This window comes from Haliotis cracherodii, unplaced genomic scaffold (assembly GCF_022045235.1).
Source record: "Haliotis cracherodii isolate W230 unplaced genomic scaffold, xgHalCrac1.p SCAF_11, whole genome shotgun sequence".
In the NCBI taxonomy this organism is placed as follows: Eukaryota; Metazoa; Mollusca; class Gastropoda; order Lepetellida; family Haliotidae; genus Haliotis; species Haliotis cracherodii.
Window position 1 is genome coordinate 33122218 of NW_027266266.1, and position 20153 is coordinate 33142370.

The 20153-nt window shown below is 42.6% G+C and overlaps 1 protein-coding gene across 1 annotated transcript in view; it reads right to left on the bottom strand.

Moving 5' to 3' along the window:
* The window catches only part of LOC139456417 (tetratricopeptide repeat protein 28-like), a 283334-nt gene that overhangs the window by 152847 nt on the left and 110334 nt on the right, over nucleotides 1–20153 (bottom strand). The window contains exons 8-10 of the mRNA XM_071238117.1: nucleotides 19612–19864; nucleotides 8040–8220; nucleotides 2926–4234 (exon numbers count right to left, since the gene is read on the bottom strand). Coding sequence (XP_071094218.1) covers nucleotides 2926–4234; nucleotides 8040–8220; nucleotides 19612–19864 — 1743 coding nt within the window. The remainder of the gene's footprint in view (nucleotides 1–2925; nucleotides 4235–8039; nucleotides 8221–19611; nucleotides 19865–20153) is intronic.

Below are 20153 nucleotides of genomic sequence, written 5' to 3' on the forward strand. Positions count from 1 at the left end.
ACCTCACAAAAACTCCCATGTAGTACCCCACACACACACACCCGACCCACCTTCTGCATGGCATATTTCAAAATTCCAAATTTGTTCTCCAAAATTTAGTTAGCAACCCTTTTGGACATACCCTTTTCGACCGACCACTTAATGGAATGTCAGGCCCGTGCGCAAACTACACATACGCATCTGTCGGAAAGCACCCGTTAAATTCCCAATTTAAGTTTGTTTTTTGTCTTTTCTGTTTCACGTCGCACTCAGCAATATTTTAGCTATATGACGGTGTTAAATAATCGAGTTTGGACCAGACAATCCAGTGATTGACAACATGAGTATCTATCAACGCAATTGGGATCGATGATATGCATCAACCAAGTCAGCGATTCTGACCATCCAATGCCGTTAGTCGTCTCTTATGACAAGCATAGTCGCCTTTTACGGCAAGCATGGATTGCTGAAGACCTATTCTACCCCGGACCTTCACAGGCCTGATGGTTTGTAAAATATCAGAGAAGGCACCAATGAGTTCTTCACATTCAGAACTATCTTGTGGGCTGGAGGTTAACATAAAATTGTTTAAGGCAGTTTGAATATTTAAGCTAGAAGTAGCATGTTTAACACATATGTGACTGTTGGAATGCCAATGTCTTCTACCCCTGTATTTAGTAAAGGTTCCATTTGTGGCCTAATGAATATATTTGCCAAATATATAAAAATATATAATCAAAACACTCTATGCAGAATAGAGCATATAAATAATGTGTTTATACTGTTAGCAGACATTTTAAACTTTTCATATGTGTCCTTCACATTGTGCATATATACTATCCTTGGGCATCGACCATTCCTTGGGCATCGTCTATTCCTTCTTTTCCTCAAATAAATCGCACTACAGAATAAGTTTCCAAGCGCATATGAATTGACAGATACTTACTCATTCAAACAAATAATTTGAGATGATGAAATCTGTGGATCTATCTAGACCTAGTTCAATTTTTTTCTGCTTCATTCATCATTTTTTTAAACAATCAGTTTGCTTGTAAGTTCCAAAAATTGCAAACATGCTGACAAACTAAGTAACGGAATGAAAGAATCTACTGAACAACTGAAATATTTCTTTTCTGATAATGTATTCAACAAAATAACTGTCATACATTCCCTTATTCGTCCCATATTTTTGCAAAGATTCCTTCACTTCTCTCAAAGTCGACTCTGGTCAATTTGTACAAGCCCCAGTTTCTGAATTTACAAGTTCTACACAATGAGCGTAGTTGCTTTCGTAGTAACGGGGGCGGTCAGGTAGCCTAGTGGTTAAAGTGTTCGATTGTCACTCCAAAGACCCTGGTTCGATTCCCGACATGGGTACAATGTGTGAAGCTCATTTCTCATGTCCCCCGCCATGATATTGCTGGAATATTGCTAAAAGCGGTGTAAAGCCACACTCACTCACTCACTCATAGTAACAAGTCCATATAAGGAAAGTCACATGATAAGACATGATGTCTTACATCAATTATGTCCCACCCATAAACAACACAAAGTCGACACAAGAATACAGCTTCACTTTCTCTGAAAAAACTCAAGGGGCAGAGTTTTGGACCATACTTTTCACATCCCAGCTAATTTTTGGGGTCCTATGGCTCAAAAATGCCTCTTAATGATTTTTGGCATGCTAGCGCATGCAGGCTAATGCAGAAGCAAATATGCCAAAGGCAGAGGTTTCCTTACAAAAGACCACCAAAGTGGGGACCCAAATACAACATTTGACCCGAAAATTGAGTAGTATTGTGTACAGAGACAGTGCCATTTGCAAACTGCATCAACCCGGGAACAACCCTAAAGTGTAATTATTTACTGGTGGAAAGTCACGGGAACCGAAATGGCACAACCTCATTGCCAACAGAACCATCAAGAAATATGGCTGACTACAACCATTTCTTAGATGAAAACAATTTCACAGCTTTTGACGGCAGCATGTGAAGAAGTGTGACTGTTATGATTATGATACAGTAGTTATGTAGTTTTTACTTAATTGCATGTGTTTTGAAACAGACTTTATCCATAACATCATGTTTGATAAAACTGTTGTGACCAAGTGCTTGTGCAGTGTACCAAAAAGTGTCTAAAGATTAGTTTGTGTTTTTTCATGATTTTTGAAAGAGAGCAGTGTTGATCATCAAACCAGTCGGGATTAAGGTTAAGGACAACGTTGCAAAAACATCTGATAATGTTCCATGTCGAATATTGAACATACACAGTTCTGATGGGTTATTTTCAGTCATTGTAATATGCATTGTTACATGCATAGATATGTAGGCATTTAATCTATTTATACCCAAGTCATGAAAAAGGCCTTCTAATTTTCAAGGATCTAACGGAAATAGATTTTAGTTTTATTTTGACCAATCAGAATCAAGTATGTCATGGTAGAGATTTGTCAATATCCATTGGCATCTAAGTTTTCAGCCAGAAAGCAAAAAATGACTGCAGGAATGGACAATACACCTATATAGTAGCTTAAAAGGTCTTTGACCAGTTAAGCTGACATAAGTTATTTTGACAAGCATTGAGGCAAGGATAAGTTAAAATTGTATGCTTGTATGTTAGTATTGTTAATTTGGGCAGTACTTAATAGGGCAGAGCTACTGATATTAGTAATTATCTTACAGAAGGACAGCATAGTTATAATATTGGACTGCCTCTGTGGTCTCTAGGATATAGAGTCTGCCCATTCAGAGAGCAGAAGGTCAGTGGTTTGATCACTATATAAGTGCATATTATTGAATGCAATGTTAAAACCCCATTTCACCTCTCCTTACAATATTATTGTTTAAAATATAAAACATGCCAACTTTCTATTCAAGCTTTTGCAACTTGCAAATTGCTGAATGAACTGAGTTCCTGTTGCTAATGTTTTACCATTCATAAACTTACCAGGTGCAAGAGAACCCTCATTGCTTCCCGACACTGGGTTGGAGACTGCAGAATCTCACACACAGCATGTCCCATCAATGCCATCTTGCTACTGAGACACACATCACTACCTACCAACACCCAGCCACCCCAGTTTGAGGGGTGAGAGAACTGTTTTGTGCACTGTACCGTTTTCACAGCTTTAGCAAGAGCCTGAGTTACTCTCTGATTGTCTTCTAATGCTGTGTAGAAAATGCGCATCAATAACTTTGAAGCCTGGTCAGGTACTGGCCATAATGAAAATAACACACATTGGGCTCCTGCTGACAGTAAGGCCCGGGTCAGGCCAATCACACCATCAGTGTTAACACGACCTGCTCTATCATCAGTATAGCCAGAGTTTAGCACAACTAGTTTTGCATGGAGTTTTAGATTCAGAATGTCTGCTGCTGTAAGTAGGTATTCTGACAATGGAGGACCTTCTAATGAGTCAAATTCACCACCACTATTTTCTTGAGACTTGATTGTTGGATACCTGCCTCCTGATGAAACCAATTCTGTAGGCGACAGTACTATAGATGAAAGCTTCCATGAGATGTGAGTGGCAAAGTGGATCACCTCAACTTGCTCTATCTGATGCAAAATGGCGCCCTTTGTAGCCTCTACTCCAATGAGAGGACGACATGACAACAACTCTCCAACAATCCTAGACTCATACTCTGCTCCTGGGATCTCATGAAGATGCCAATGCTGACTTATGGTTGAACTTAGTCTTGGATTGCCAACAACTAAAGCACCTGATGAATCTATCATAGGTCGCCCCTGGCGGTCAAGTTTTTGTGTGTTGGAAAGGGCACTGATAGATGGAACAATTATCAAATTATAGCGTTCAAATAAATAATCTTCAGCTTGTTCCTTCCGCAACATAAGAAATGGTATCAGGTATAAATCACCTTGAAGCACAAGAATAAGATCAATAGGATCTGAAAAGTTTTGGCTTAAATTTGCCAGTGCTTCTTCCATTGGTCCCAAAAGGAAATTATACAAGGCAGAGAGAGGAGAATGACCTCCATTAATGTGTCTTGCATTCCCTCTGTAAGATGAGAAGTTTGTGTTGACAGTTCCACCAGCACCGCTGGAAAGGCTGAGTATACTGTTGACACTGTATGTTGATGTATTGAAAGAATGTCCTCTGTTAACCATTCGTAGGAATCCTGTGCGATCATTTTCAGCAATAAGACGATCACCAATTTCCTCCAACTGAAGCTGGAATACATCATCATTCTCACTTTCTGATCCACTCTGGTTTTCTATGCTATGTCTTGCACCTCTGTGAAAATAAAAATACATGTTTTGTTACTTTCAGTAAGCAATGAAAAATACAGATGTTATATATTTGACAAGATGCAAATAATCTCATTGAGTCAGTATCTTATAAGACCTGTCTAGAAAAACAGTACTGACAAGGTTACATCATGGTCGACATTGCCGAGATAAGAACCACTTTGAACTTTATGGAATTGATTGGTATGAGTATTGACTCACTACTGTTACTGCATGACCCTGACTGAGGTTCACTAAATTTGTGTTCTGTAGGTTTTGATTGAAACTTAATGTTAACCTCAGTTAAGGATGTGTCATTGAACAGTATGCCAACCTTAAAGGGGCCCTAGTCTCGGGCTTCTACCCTCTCTCTAACACTGCCAGCGAAAACTGTTTAGATGCCGTAGACTATTTGCTGGCTGAGGCAACTGAGCATGACATGAGACTGGACAACCTTCTGTGAGGGCCATGGATGATTACAGTTTGATAAAAAAAAGTATCCCTGAAGTGCAAGTATTTATTTGTTTCTGATGGCGTGAATAAGGTGACTGAGATCGCACTTCTGTGTTTCATAGCTTGATATTTTACTTAATCATGGCATGTAATAATGTCATGTCAATAGACCAATAATATCAAAAATACACTTTTGATTTATTTATTGCAATGGATACACATACAAAAAAATTAAAAATTTGTGAAAGGTACACTGTACCAGTTCAGCTTATGCTTGATGTGTATACAAAGTTACAAGAAGAAATATTGAATGGTTTATGATCCAGAAACAAAATATGATGGTCAGACCATGTCTCTACATTCCCTGCAAAACTTTATTTGGGAAAGGCATAATATAAAGTAAATGTGTATGTACAATAATGTACTTTAGTATACATATTATATTGGCAACAATGAAGTTCAGTTCATATTCTCAAAACAGCAACAACCCTTATATTTCATAACTTAATTGCTACTCCAGGAAGATTTGGGCGTTTTAACCGGAGTGGTGTTATAACAAGCAAAGCCATTCTATTCAGTCAACATCAAGTCATAAATGAAAATATGTACATTTAATAAACATTTTTTTAATTGAAGATGTTCTTCTCCCGCCATTTTGCCCAACATAGGGAGGATCCCCGATGCTCACAACAAGGCTGACGGTGACGCAGCTTGGCCAGCCAATCAGAACACACGATACAGGGATTCCCTATCCTTCCGTGCGGATGGAATAGACGCAAATGTCAAACAACAGGTGAGAAAAAATCTGGCATGGTGAGTTTGTCGACCTAGGCACAATCCTACCAAACACCGAGGAAAGCAACGAGGACAGTACTATAACCATGGCGTAGGTAATATAATTTTTATCCCCAAAAGGCCTGGTGCCGAAGAAGCAGTCAGGCTATGGTCAGCATTTGGGTAAGCATGCAGAAGAATTCGGTCTAATTCACCATTTATCCTATCCCAGGGGTAAATCTATAAACGACTTTATAGACGCAGAGGTCTGCTCCGTGGTGTATGCAAGATTTGATTGTAGCTATATAAGTTATAAGAATAAAAAATTCTATTTTGAACAGGGAATTGGTAAAGTGAGAAATGTCGTTTTTTGTACTAAGCTTTGCTAAAATAGTTGATAATGGCATCACATAATAGATACTTTCCCACAGCATCCCAAAATGTGATGAGTATTTGTGTGTGTGATGTATTTTAAGTTTTAGAAACATATTATGGATCTAGTCTCATCTTGGTCTGCAGTAGATCTAAAGTGTACAGTCATATAGCCTGTTGTTTCAAATAACACCATGAACAGTTTGACCTGGAGAATAAGACCAATGCAAATGTCAAAATTCAATATTTGAAGTAACACCCATGTTAAAATTTTGCATAAGTTCATGGGTCTGTATGGTATTGAAAGCCGATGAAAAATTGACAATATTCTTACATAAGACATACCATTTTTTAAATGGCTACAGATTTTATGCAGGAGACTGTATTGTGTCCTAGACACCTGTTGGGTCAATATGCAAATTGCAAACGGTCCAGAAAATGCTGAACTTCGTAAAATAACAATCTCTTCATAATGTGCACGAAGGCATTTCCTAGCTATTGAAATCAAAGCCTCAGGGTGGTTGTCATTGTGTACAGTTGGGTTTTACTTTGGGGGAATAAGTAGAATGTTAGAACAGAGGAACATGATGGGAATGTGATGAAGCTTGAAAAGGTTTTCGAAATATTACGCACAACTGCTCACTGCCTTCTTTCAATACCATACCATATAAATAATATGGTCTTTTCATATGTTTAGTGCACTAAAAGATTCAAGAACATCATCATTTGATATGCCTTAGTTATAATTCTGCTGCAGCGACAGTAATTTGTTTTCAACATATGAGGAAAATTAATAAGTTTCAAAACAAGCATAAAAAGAGTTCAACTCAATGACGAAAGACCGGTCATCATGTGTCCTTATGCGATTGTGTTTGGTGGTCTCAAATGATAGTCTTAATGTTATTCCAGGCTTATTAGATTATTATCAGATAACTGTTTTGCAATGTTGTCTTTGTAATGTGGTTTGCATTCATGTCACGAGGATCAACAAACAGCAAGTAGATTTACATTTTACAGCGCTGAGATAATACACATCTAGAATATTCTATATAAGCGCTGTAATATGTACTTTTACTTACTGTTTGTTGATCCTCGTGCCATGGCAATCAACTTCCCTCTTGTTCTGCGCATGCCTAGGATGGAATGTTGCGGTCTGTGTGTTTTAGTGCCACCATTTTTCAATGTTTTCAACAGTGTGCTCTCAGATTAATGATACTGCTTCTTAGTTATAGTTACTATCTCATCATTTCCTGTTACCGATTCCTTGTGTATGGTAATTATATGACAGGTTTTTGTTGCAGTCAGTCAATTTTCATTGGTAGGCCTGTTACTATCGACAGAAATAAAGTTGTAATATACACTGCCTCATAACAATATGAGTTCTGTATTTCATTATTATTGATTGTTAATTGTTAAGTGGTGATAGCTGAACCGTTGTGGCATATTACTTACATAGTTTATAACAGGGTTTGTATTTTGGTTTCGAGTCTGGAATATATATAATCAATACTGTCTTCTTACAAGGAAGCAATCAAGGAATATTTGGGGGTAGCAGTAATCTGATAAGATCAAAAGCAAATGGAATGACCATTGACAATGAATGACCACAATGAATTGATGATTATATAGCCATGCTTTGGTTAAAGAAAACAAGGAAAGAAAACAAGGAAAGAAAAGAAGGAAAGAAAACAGGGAAAGCTAACAAGCATTATGTTCTTTTCTTATCTTTGATAACCAAAAATCATGTTTTCGATGTTTCTTTGTTGGATAATTTCATTGCTAAATGTACTCAAATGTATCCACACTCTTTCTCATGAACTCAAATATTATTAATGTGGTCTTGGTGAAGCAATCAAGATTTGTTAATCACAGGTTATTGGACCCGGGCCATGTATCAATTAGCACATTTCATTTAGCAAGTTCGTAAGTCATTTTTCCATCCTCCCGGGCCATGTATCAATTAGCACATTTCATTTAGCAAGTTCGTAAGTCATTTTTCCATCCTTCAAAATGTTGGAATGATCAATCTTTCCATTCTTAGAAATTATTTTTTACTGTGGCTGTCCTTTTGTTGCCAACAGTCATGTGATTCAGTCTGCTCCACTAACACCGGTTCTCTGTATGAATAATTGTCATGGATTTGAGATTTTTCGTTCCAACACAGTAACCACATTCATATATACACATTACATTTTTATAACAACTTGAAATACCTTATGCTGATGCTATCAGGCTGTATGTGACTGTCAACCCCAATAGCTTCTCGCATCTGTCCTACACAGTTTTCTAATATGGAGGCTGTTGTAAAGCTCAAAACACTCTGGCTGTCACCTGCTGAGGGCTCCATATCTGCTTCCAGCTCACTTAATGCCACCTTTTCGAACTTGATCAAACCTACAACAATACAGAATTCAATTTTAGTAACATCTGTATACTTATAGTGCATTACTCCTTATGCATTTACTGCTTACTTTTGACAGAAATGAAGCTGTGTGAGATCCAGCTGCCAAGGAAATTGTCCCAACCTGTTGTAAGGCAGACCACAATCACACAGCACCCACATGACCATGGAAGTGATGACATTACGTATCTTCACATTACTGCTTGATCGTAACATTTGAAGACATCGTTGGGAGGTAGCTCTGCAATGGGCAGGCCCTTAGACGTACCATGTATCGCTGTATATAAGGTGAGTTTTTCATATTTAGAATTAGGGGGCTTTCCAGAGGAGTCGTCTTATACACAAGGCTGAAGAGTTCTGATGTTTTTTCCCCCCAACACAAAGACATTATCATCAGCATGTAACACCGGAAATACTATGTCAACAAATCCGTACTGAAGTAAGCAAATTAATCATGTAAATATACTGTCTGTTTATAAAAAGTGTTCACTGTATATCTGGACTTCCTACATCTACAGTAATCTATGGTTAAAATGACAGAGAATGGATACATATGTCACATAAATGCCATACTTTGACTCTTTGAAAATCATATTTGTTGTAGATTAATATGTCAACATGAAGTTTTCTTGATCACAAGCACGGGAGAATTGACAGTGATGGTCAAATTGTTCCACATGAAAAAGTATCCGGCAATAGCGATCAGTGCCAAAGTGATACGTTTATGGTAAATAATATATTTCAAATATGGGTTTTTCAGATTAAAAACGATGTTTTATTTGTCTGTTTTCAGTCGTACAAATGGGTATCTCTCATACCCTCACGTCTAGTCGCACGTTTAAGAGGAAGCCAGAAGCTGGAATGTAAACATTAAACTGGTTTCCGTCCGGTTGCGCACGCACCTCCCTATGACATGTCACAAATCTCGAAGAATAAGCCATCAAGCAGGACTCAACTGGATTACTTCCCTGTGGGGATGGCTGGGTGGGAACGTACGACTGAAAACAGACCAATAAAACATCGTTTTTAATCTGAAAAACCCATGTTTTAGTCTGTTTTCAGTCGTACAAATGGGTAGAATTCAACGGAACACTGGAAGGAGGGTCGGGAAAGTAATCAGGCAGTGACCACTTTCACGTCGAATGTACCAAGTTCCTCACCCCTGTAGTGACAATAGAACATTCGACCAGATGCACGGATGAGACAAGTTGTTTATCACGAACGCACAGCATGGTTAATGCTCTTCGACACACAACTAATTAACGATGCGACAGGTCAACTGCACGCGTCAGTTGAACTGCGATCGAAGTGTGGTCGACGAATAGTTTAGTTACAGAGCAACTCGCAGTATACAAGGTAACTAAAACAGCATGTTTAATGCTCCTCGACTCACAACTAATTATCGAAGCGACAGGACAACTGCACACGTCAGTTGAATTGCGATCGAAGTGTGGTCGGCGTATTATTTAGTTACAGAACAACTCGCCGTAGTCAAGGTAACTAAAATAGCATGGTTAATGCTCTTCGACACACAACTAATTATCGAAGCGACAGGACAACTGCACACGTCAGTTGAACCCGGATCGAAGTGAGGTCAGCGCATAATTTAGTTACAGAGCAACTCGCAGTATACAAGGTAACTAAAAAATACGAGCAGTACTATAAAGTATGGGAAGACGATGCATACACCGAATAACCATAATAAAAAGCAGAAGTACTGCACGCAACAAAAAACCATAAGAATGCATACATTCACCAACAGCTTTTATTGTAACCTGTTATATGTCACGAAGTGTCGAGCAAAAACTCCAAAGTGAATAAAACACAAATTCACTGTCTTTTCTGAGAGATCTGTTGTGCCACCACGAGTGGACCAAACTGTTTGAGTCCTTCAACATCTTCTGTGGAGATATCTCTAAGATAATGCGAAGCAAACACTGAAGTAGATCTCCAAAAACAGCCCTCCATAATAGCTTGTAGCGAACAATTACTGTGGAGTGCTAATGTTGAAGCGATGGCTCGAACTTCGTGCGGATGAGAGGAGGTGGGAGGTGCGAGTCCTTGCGCCTCGTAAGCTCGGAGAATTACCGCTCTCAACCAAAATGAGAGAGTATTTCGTGTAATCTCTTTCTTTGCATTGGTTGAGAGCGGTATGAACAGCCGTCGAAAATGTTGTCGTCGCTGTTCAGAACGCTGCAGGTAAATACGAAGCGCACGAACTGGGCACAGGGAGAGATCAGCGTGATCATGAGGGCCCATAATGGCAGACAAGGAAGGAATGTGGAACATTCTCGGATCCTGGCCAGGAAGTTGATTTTTCGCTAAAACATCCCATCTGAGACCAAGATGGACGTTGCCTTGGTTACGCTGATCGAACGTAATCTGACCGACGTCAATGGCATGTATTTCCGAAATTCTCGCAGCCGTAGCCAGAGAGAGAAGGAAAGACGTTTTCTGAGACAATAAGTCGAACGCGACCTGATCGAGAGGCTCGTAAGCCTGACTAGACAGGTTGCGCAAAACGACATCGAGGTCCCAGGCCGGCGGTCGGAATTTACGTGACTGATCTTCAACCATGAAGGCACGTAGAATCTTCTGCAACTCCGGTACTTTAGTGAGCTTGTCGCCCGTAGGAGACGGCACCACTGAAGCTAAAGCTGCCAGATATGTCGAGATCGTCGACCCTTTCAGATGCCGAGATGACCGGAGAGAGACTAGGAACTCCGCCATCTGTGGTGGGGTCGCTACCGCCAGGTTGAAGCCATGAGACCTGCGAAAATGGAGAAAGTGGTCCGAATGTCATCGTACAGCTTACGAGTCGTAACTCGATGTGCCGACGAGACAAGCGCTGCCGCTTTAGCCGAATAGCCTTTCTTCATTGACGAGGTCTTAAGCAAACCCAGGCGTGAAGCTGGAAGTTCTTTATCCCCGGATGCAAGTCGTCGGTGTGAGGATGAAGAAGGAGGTCGTCTCGATCTGGCAACGGGAACGGTGGTTGATCGATGATCTGAAGAAGTTCCAGGAACCACGTTCTGGCCGGCCAATAAGGCGCGACCAAAAGCAGATGTAGGTTGGCCGTTCACCAGTATCGATGGTAACAGCACCGTCGGCGGAAACACGTAAGCGTCTAGACCCTCCCACGATATCGCTAGAGCATCGTGGTCCCATGCCCGTGGGTCTGGAACCGGCGACACGAATCGAGGTAGGCGGTAGTTGTCCCGGGTTGCAAAGAGATCTACTTGGGGCAACCAGAGTCGATCTGTCAGCAGATGAAAGACTGTCGGATGGATCATCCACTCCGTGGGAGACGGCCTCGATGGTCTCGACAGGGCGTCAGCTATCACATTCTTGGCCCCCGGGATGTGACGGGCGCGTACGCCAATGTCCATAGTCGTCGACGAGGGCGAAGAACCTGAATGTCCGGTCCAGAAGGGCCGCCGACCGAGTCGTTCCCTGTTTGTTGACGCAGTGGACGACTGTGGAGTTGTCCGACTGTATCATCAGCCGTTTCCGACGGAGTCGAAGTTTCCAAAACTCGACAGCCTGAATCACTGCTTCCATCTCGAGGCAGTTGATGTGGAGGAACTTTTCTACTGGCGACCACAGCCCGGCCGCTTGGTCGTCCCCGGAGTGCGCTCCCCAACCTTCCAATGACGCGTCTACGAATAGGTGTAGTATGAACGGAGGCTCGCTCATTAAGACGCCTTCGCAAACGTTCGACGGCTGGAGCCACCACTCCAGATGACAACGTAGCTGCGCTGGAAGTGGAACCAGGAGATTGGGAAACTCCAGGTGGGGGTACAGCAATCTCTGCAGCGGACGAAGTTGAAGACGACCTCGGCGAGTCAGGTCTTGGGCCGATGTCAACAGACCGAGGACTTCCTGCCACGTGTGCACCGACGCTGGGGCATGTAGAAGTCTCGGAACGCTGCTGACAATCTTGTCCCAACGGTCTTGAGGTACCATGACCAGATTGACTCCCGTCTGGAAGCGTATCCCAATGTACTGTAGATCCCGAGTTGGTACCAAGTCCGACTTTTGAAGGTTGACGATCCACCCGAGGTACCGTAGTAGACTCAGGGTGGTCGCCAACTCTTCTTGAAGGGCTTCTGTGAATTGGTGAGCTTGGAGCCCGTCGTCTAGGTAGAAGGCGACCCTGATCACCTGCCGATGGAGCCATTCTACGACTGTCTTCATGATCCGTGTGAAAATGCACGGGGCCGTAGAAATTCCAAACAGGAGGGCCGCCCACTGGTAATGAATACCTTGGTATTCGAATCGGAGGTACTTCTGGAACTCGGAAGCTATTGGGACATGTAGATACGCGTCCTGAAGGTCTATCGAGACGAGGAAGTCGTTCGGTAATATCATCCGACGCAGAGAGCTGAGGGATATCATGGTGAATGTGTCGGGTTGTTGGAGGTATGTTGCTTTGAACTTTTTGAGATTGAAAATAAGCCGCATCTTTGTGGAGTTTTTCTTGGGTACTAGAAAGATGGGCGAGTAGTACCCCGGCGATGGTGCCGATGTCCCTAGGCGAAGTACGGCCGCCTTTTCCACCAACAAATCGATGGCCTCTGTCAGCCGATCCGTTGGTGGAACGTTGGTCGGGGATGACGTCAGTGGTGGCGTCGATCTCAGGCGTGGGGCGTAGCCTGTTGTCAAAATGTTCTGAACGTAAGGATCGTTGAGGAAAACCCACTTGTGGGCAGAGTGATGAAGTCTCCCCCCTACCGGTAGCTCGTCTAAAGGTAGTATCACCGGGGGAGACTCCAACCACGACGACGGCGGGGGAAGGGACCTCATTTCCTCCCCCGCTGGCACTTTCCCCCTCTGGGATACTTGGAAAAGGAGACCTGGCGACCTTTCCTGTCGGAATCTCTCTTGCAGGACGGCTGTCGAGGCACGTCCCTATGGAAGGCCCGTTGCACATTCACGTTTCGGTAACGTTGTCGTGGGGCGTTCGAAACCGGTGGCCGTCTGGACAGGTTGTGTGAAGACGAAATGATGATGTCACGCTTGGCTTCCCTTGAGTACTTGTCCAGAACGTCGTTGGTACGACCGTCAAACAACTGTTGCGATGACCACGGGGCCCGTACGTGTGACCTGCCATGACGATCAGGTAGGTCAGTGCAGTCAATGTAACCATGGCTGGCGAGGACGTCCGAGATCCACCGTTGCATACAGGTGAGGACCGATGGCACCGTCCTGCCGTCCTCGTCCTGGGGTTCTTTCTCCTCAAAGTACACTGAGAGGGCCTCGATCGCTGTCGACAGCATAGCAAGCGGTTGTAGCTGGTTACGAACAGCAGTGTCGATGGATTCCAAATGCCTGTCTTCTACTAGAATCTTGGAGGGCGCTGGTTTCTTGAAGAGTAGCCCCCAAAACAAATCCCTAGTCATGGGTGACGAAAACGGCATGCCATAGATCGGGTAACGAGATCGACCAGGCGGCTTGCAGAAGCTCTGTCCAGGCACAGCAGAGGCAAAGTTATGGTCCATATCGTGAGCCATGGCTCTGAAGACATTGGGAGGAGAAAACTGAAGAGACTGCGGTGTATCTCTGACCTTAAAGCCCGCACGCGTCGGTTTGTCGTCGTCTTGTGATAACTCAGGTAGAAAGTTAGATAGCCAAGCAAACAACTCAATGTCTTTTGGAGGCCTAGGAGGGCTGTCATCACAATCCATCGTCGACGTCTATTGTGGAGGCGTAGATGAAGGAGCCGGTGTACTAGTTGACGGGCCATTGTCCCCCGACGTAGTCGAATCCTTCTTGGTCGACGCCGTCGAGGCGAGGACCGCCGCCGTAATCTGGGCTATCAAAGCCGGGTCGATATGAAAGTGAGACGAGGTCGTCGTTCTGTCACTATCTTCACTACAACGCTGAACTCCCCAAAACTCCCTGCGAGAATGTCGCACGTCCCCGTGGGGAGGAGGGCTACGATCTCTAACTGTAGAAGTACTACGATCCCCATCGTAGTTATCGTCCGAATCGTACCTACGACGACCACGATGGCGATGGACGCCCTCGTGTCGTGTACTGTATCTCGACGAGGCACTCGACCTGTCGTCACGACTTAATCGGGAACCACTTCTGTGTCCACTGTCGTCCCGCACGACGTCCCTATCGTCGTTGGAAGAACGAGATACGGACCGACAGGGGACCGTAGTCCCCTCATGGTCTTCGTCACCACCCGGTCCCGTCGTAACAGGGGAGGTTGAGTGACGCTCTCGATCAACCGATTGACGAAGATCAGTCGTGCGGTTGTATCATCAGCAGGCGAACGGTCACGTGACTTGTCGAAAACAGAAGTTGACTGAGGCGGGTCTTTATCAACTGATTTCTTAGGTGTGGCCGACCCGCCACCCCCAGGGCCTGATGTGGAGGGTGCAGAGTCCAAGGATCCAACCGATGTCCTTCTCTGCTTGTAGCGCTGGTCAGCGGCCCGCTTCGCCAACGCACGAAGATACAAGTTAAAGTTTATTGAAGACAAGTTCTCACATTCTTTACAACGTTTATCCCACGAACACGTTGAAAACCCGTCCTTAATGATGCAGGAAGGACAATACTTGTGAGGGTCCACTTTAGACAGTTTTCGTTGACACGAGGCACAAATGCCCGACACATTGCCACGTGTAGAATCACTGTCAAACAGCGAAACACGCGTTGAACACAACAATGGATTACCAAAGATTACATTCCAGGAGTCTACAGGTAAGACATATTATTATTACTTTATCAGAACAACTGTAGATAAGCGATAAGCACTAGCAGAATCCAAACTAGCAGTCTACCGCGAAAGACTTTCTCGAGCGACCAGTTCAGAGGCGCGCTGAGAGATTTGTGACATGTCATAGGGAGGTGCGTGCGCAACCGGACGGAAACAAGTTTAATAATTACATTCCAGCTTCTGGCTTCCTCTTAAACATGCGACTAGACGTGAGGGTATGAGAGATACCCATTTGTACGACTGAAAACAGACTAAAACATATATAGTAAAGCTGAAACTAAAATAACATGTTATTGGAATATATTATTCCTGATAAAATAATAGTTTCAGATACAATTCTTCCAATCATTGTATAAAAATTATTTTATAAAAAGTTATATCATTGGGCTATTTTTAACCGAATAACGGGTAGTTCTGAGAAAACGTGTGTACAGCTGATTGCTGCTTCTGGCTTAGTTAACGGGACAATGCACATGATAATCTTAATCTCTGCAAACAAAACAATGCCCAGTAGAAAAGGAAATACATTTTAATCAGTAAATCATTATGTCCAGTGATGTTTTATCTCAACACGTTTTTTATGGAAATGTGGGGACTGCGTATGTCCTGATCATGTGTTCATTCCGATTAAATTTATAGATGGGGTATATAAATTAACATCGATTTTAAAGGCTGACAGGAGACAACGTTTTACAGGCGGGGGTCGCTTTATAGACAGTGATATATGATAGTAATGAACGATAAGTACACAAAAGTAAATAATATTTAGATTTTACCAAATTTTGTTGCATTACTCCTTAATGCATCAGAGGTCGGCATAGCCACAAATGTGATCCTTTGGAACCCTCAAAGACATCCCAGTAACCATCCACTTCAGCTTTTAGAGAAGATCGGCAACTAAAGGACCAGTGTCCAAGGAAGAACGAGAGTATGAGAAAATCTCAGTGAAAGGCAGCAATAGAAAGAAGTGTATGCTAAGGTCTTAAAACTGACTTACCAAGCCAAGGCTTGTAGCATAAAGCCCTGTCTGGTGCATGAACACTGTGAGAGTTGGGAAAGGCCAGCTGGAAATTTTAGTGTCGTTTGGGATTGGAGACCTGCTGGCAGGTAGAGGCATGCAAAGACTGTGTCAGATCTCAAAAAGCATCCTTCCATGATGGCTCTGATGAGGAATTTGCTGTGTAGAGCCATCCTAGAAGCGACCACACTGATTCTCATGAGGATTGTTGGCCCTTGGAAGATCCAGGCCAGCTGCAACATTAGCTGGAAGGCAACATAGGCCTCCTGTGAACTGAAGTCACTATTATGGGGTGAGGTCTGACCTTTTGACAATTCATTCCAGCTGATGGAGTAGGCGCCTGATAAAGTCCCGGTGAAAAAGCAGGGTCGCTGAATCTGGATGATTCAGTGGACAATCGTCTCTGTAGGATTCAAACCGAATGTTCCTCAGGTGGAGGTAGGAGGCCACTGGCTTAGTGATGCTTGTACATAGTACACAGGGCCGCTGAAATTCTGATCTGGGAATCATTGGTCTCATCAGGGAATCGGAATGTGTATAATCCTCAACTTTTCCATGTCCTAGGGGATGAGGAAAATTGTGGAGCAGAAGCCTGGTGTTATGGCCAGGGCATGCACAATCTCAATGGCCCTCTTGGACAAAAGGATGTTGATGTTGTCTGTCAGTGGTCGATGTTGATGACTGGGATAGACTCAAGGCCAAGGAGTGGTGGTCAGAGGCGGGTCTGTCATCAACGAGAGGCAATACTCAATATGTTCGTCAGAAACTTGTCTGCCAAGATGACCCAGTTCTGCGAGAATAGATTAATCTCCTTTAGAGTTAATGATTTAGACAAGCCAGTCATGTGTGTGAGGTCTTTGTCCAAGGTGTGAGTAGTATGGAACGCTTGGACATGAAGTCCCCCTTCTTAAAATAAGGCACCTTGAAAGCAGGAGTGAGCGACTTGTTTGCCTAGTCCTCTTCAAACGCCGTGATCATATCCCTCAACATCGGATCAGGTACAATAGAGGTCGGCTTAGACCAGATTGTGTCCTTCTTATCCACCCCTGGTAGCCCTGTGAACAATGGACCTGAGAGCAGCTCCATGATGTACGCCTAGATCAAGAACACTTGGAGCTTCGTCTAGAAGAGAAGCGAGGTGACGGAGACCCTCAAGAGGACATATTGGCTGAGGACGCAATGATCGCATGAGGTGTAGGCACTACAGGCACCTGAAGCATAGGAGGCATAGGAGGCATAGGAGGCACAGGAGACACTTGAGATGCTTGAAATGCTTGAGACCTAGAAGGCGCCTGAGGCGTAAGAAGTGTATGCAGATGCTGGCTGAAGCATAGGCATAAACTGAGGGTAGATCCGAAGGGCCAAGGACTGTTGAAGTATTGATTGCATAAAAGCATGCATCCAGGTATAAACGGCTTAGGCAGGGGATGAGGAGGTATCTGCCGGGAAACCAGGAGGTGCTGAGAATCCAGGAGGTGCAGGTTCATACGCAAAACCTAATGGAGCAGGAAGGTGGTGGAAGGAGGAGACCCAAAGGCGCAGGTGCAGGTACTTGGACTGTCAGGGTCCTCAGTGACAAAGAGTCTGTTGGCTAAGACATTATCAACGACACCTGCTGATACTTGCTAAAACCAAGCCAGGATCAGGGGAAGCAAAAAGATCCCTTCTCTCCGCTGAGCGTAAGGTCGTATAGGTTAAACACAAGGGGTTAGGGTCCTTTAGTGGCTTCTTGCCACAACAACCAGAGCAACGAGCGAGCATAAATCTGTAATTTAATTCAAAGTTGCAGACACCACATGTACCCAACAATAGGTGGTTAAAATATGAAATTTACAATTGAGAAAAACCTTAAACTCCAATAAATGGTTGATAGAATGTATCAGAAACAATTACCAAGCCATGAAAATGTATTAGGAACATACATGCCACGATGAACATGACCCACCCATATATTCAAGATGGTGGATTGGAACAACAAAGCACATGTAAAATTAAAGCAACAAAAAGCCACTAACACATGCAAGATATAAATGCTATCGCAAAAGAATATAGTAGAACGTGTAAACACCAACCAGAAGGAGAAATAATGAAAACCATAAAGGATGGACACAGTTAGTTGGAGCAGTTTATCAAACATAACTTATCAAGCAGCAATGTAACATATACGTGACTTCATCACTTCCGTGGTCACGTGGGTGTTGTGTGATGGGGCCTGCTTCACAACAGTTTGGAAAAACTTCTTTTTCAGCTTCTTTTTGCCAACATAAGTCATCCTAGATGCAGATTATTGGGGAGGTGGGTGGGAGTACTGCTGAGGTAATAGAGGTAGAATTCCTAGAATTATTTACAAAGATAACTATTGTCTGATCATACTTGAATATACATAAACCTCTGTTACATCATAACCAGAATATACCACAGGGAAACATTTGTTTTCTGAATCTAGTATTAGCCTGGATAGTTAACTGTCTATTGCTATAAACAAGAAAAAAATGCCAATTTTTTTCAGACAACTTACATAGTTCTTTTGACCAATTTAGGAAAACAAAAACTAAAATCATCCCAAAAGGCCCAATTTCTGGATAATGCGAAAGACGTGTGCAAATATGTAATGAACTTCGACAGAACTAGAGTAATATTTGCATCCTGATAACCCCAGTTTGTGACATCATAACACCCTTGATGTCACAGTTTAAAAATTAGGTATATTTTTCTGACCACCAGGAAAGGACAAGTCACCTCAAGTCATCTATAAATGTTGACACCTTTATTCTAAATAGATGTACCATACCAAAAGACATTAAAAGATGGTACTTGTTGTTACCCTGTCTGGCGCTCTACATTAAGGGGCTAAAACAAGGACTGGTCGGCCCAGAGTCAGTTTACAGAATCTGAGTGGGATATTCATGTTAAACTACTGCACAATAAATCATCAACAGTCCGAACTGGTACAGGCAGGCCCACCCATACACCAAACCCCACACACACACACACACACGCCAACCCACACACATAGAAACACACCCTCTCCCCACATACAAGTCGCTGAAGTGCAAGAATCTCAGACGTGATGTTAATACCCTTATTACCTTACCTCACCTCAATATCGAGGTTGGTTCAGTTCACGAGGAAAGAGAACTACCTCAGTTTTCTCTGATAACAGTCATCAGTTCTTGTGTTATCAAGAACATTAATATTTTGTAAGTGTGTAACAAAGATAGTTAATTAACCTTTACTATAGTGCCAAGTATTTAATTAACATTCCAGTATAAAATTAAAAAATGATGACCCTTGGTGGAATTCAATGCAACAAACAAAAATAGCATACCAGTACATACATATTACCTACTTCTAATATCAAAATATTGTCCTCATTTTTCATACATAATTATTTAAACAACATAAACATGACATGCATAAGGCTATATACAATGAAAAACAAAAAATTAGAAATGGCCCTCACAGTGAATTGTTTGATAAGCATTACTAAGAAGTTGATGGATGACAAAGTAGAGACAATTTATGGATAACAACTTCTATATTTACTTTCAAGGTGATGTTTCGGTATAGATCCTAATACCATTGTCAAGCAATCCTTGATGCAATTTAACTGGAAGAATGATGAAGTTGACTAACCATTTTTAGGTGTGAGAAGCCAGCTGTAAAGAAATCCAGCAGCAATGGAGAAGTACAAAACCACTCCATGCTGCTTACTAACAGTTGTGTTGATCTGGTCTATGGTAATAGGAGACAAGTCCATAGTTGTTCCATTAAACAAGCCTGCAGAACCTGCTTGCCTCTCAAGTAGCAAATCAATGAAGGCACGGGTGCATGCCCTTTCAGCCACAGCAAGTGCTTCTTCAGGACGACTAAGATCAACCAACACTCTCTGAAAGAAAAAAACCCAACTTGTTAAACACTGGTGGAGCCAAAACTGCACTTTTTGTTTTAATAAACTCTGCAGTCATGTTGTTTGGGCTGTTTGGGTTATTGTTCGAAGAGGTACCACAGTAATGTAGAACTGTGGTTGCTGTGACATAAGTTCACTTGACTTTCAGTCAGGTGTGCTTGAAGATCTTGAAGACCTTCATGGCCATTTCTCCATTTAAAATGTAATGAAAGTAGTTATTATTTGGGTTCAACATATATGCTGTGTTTTTGTGAGATACATTTTGACA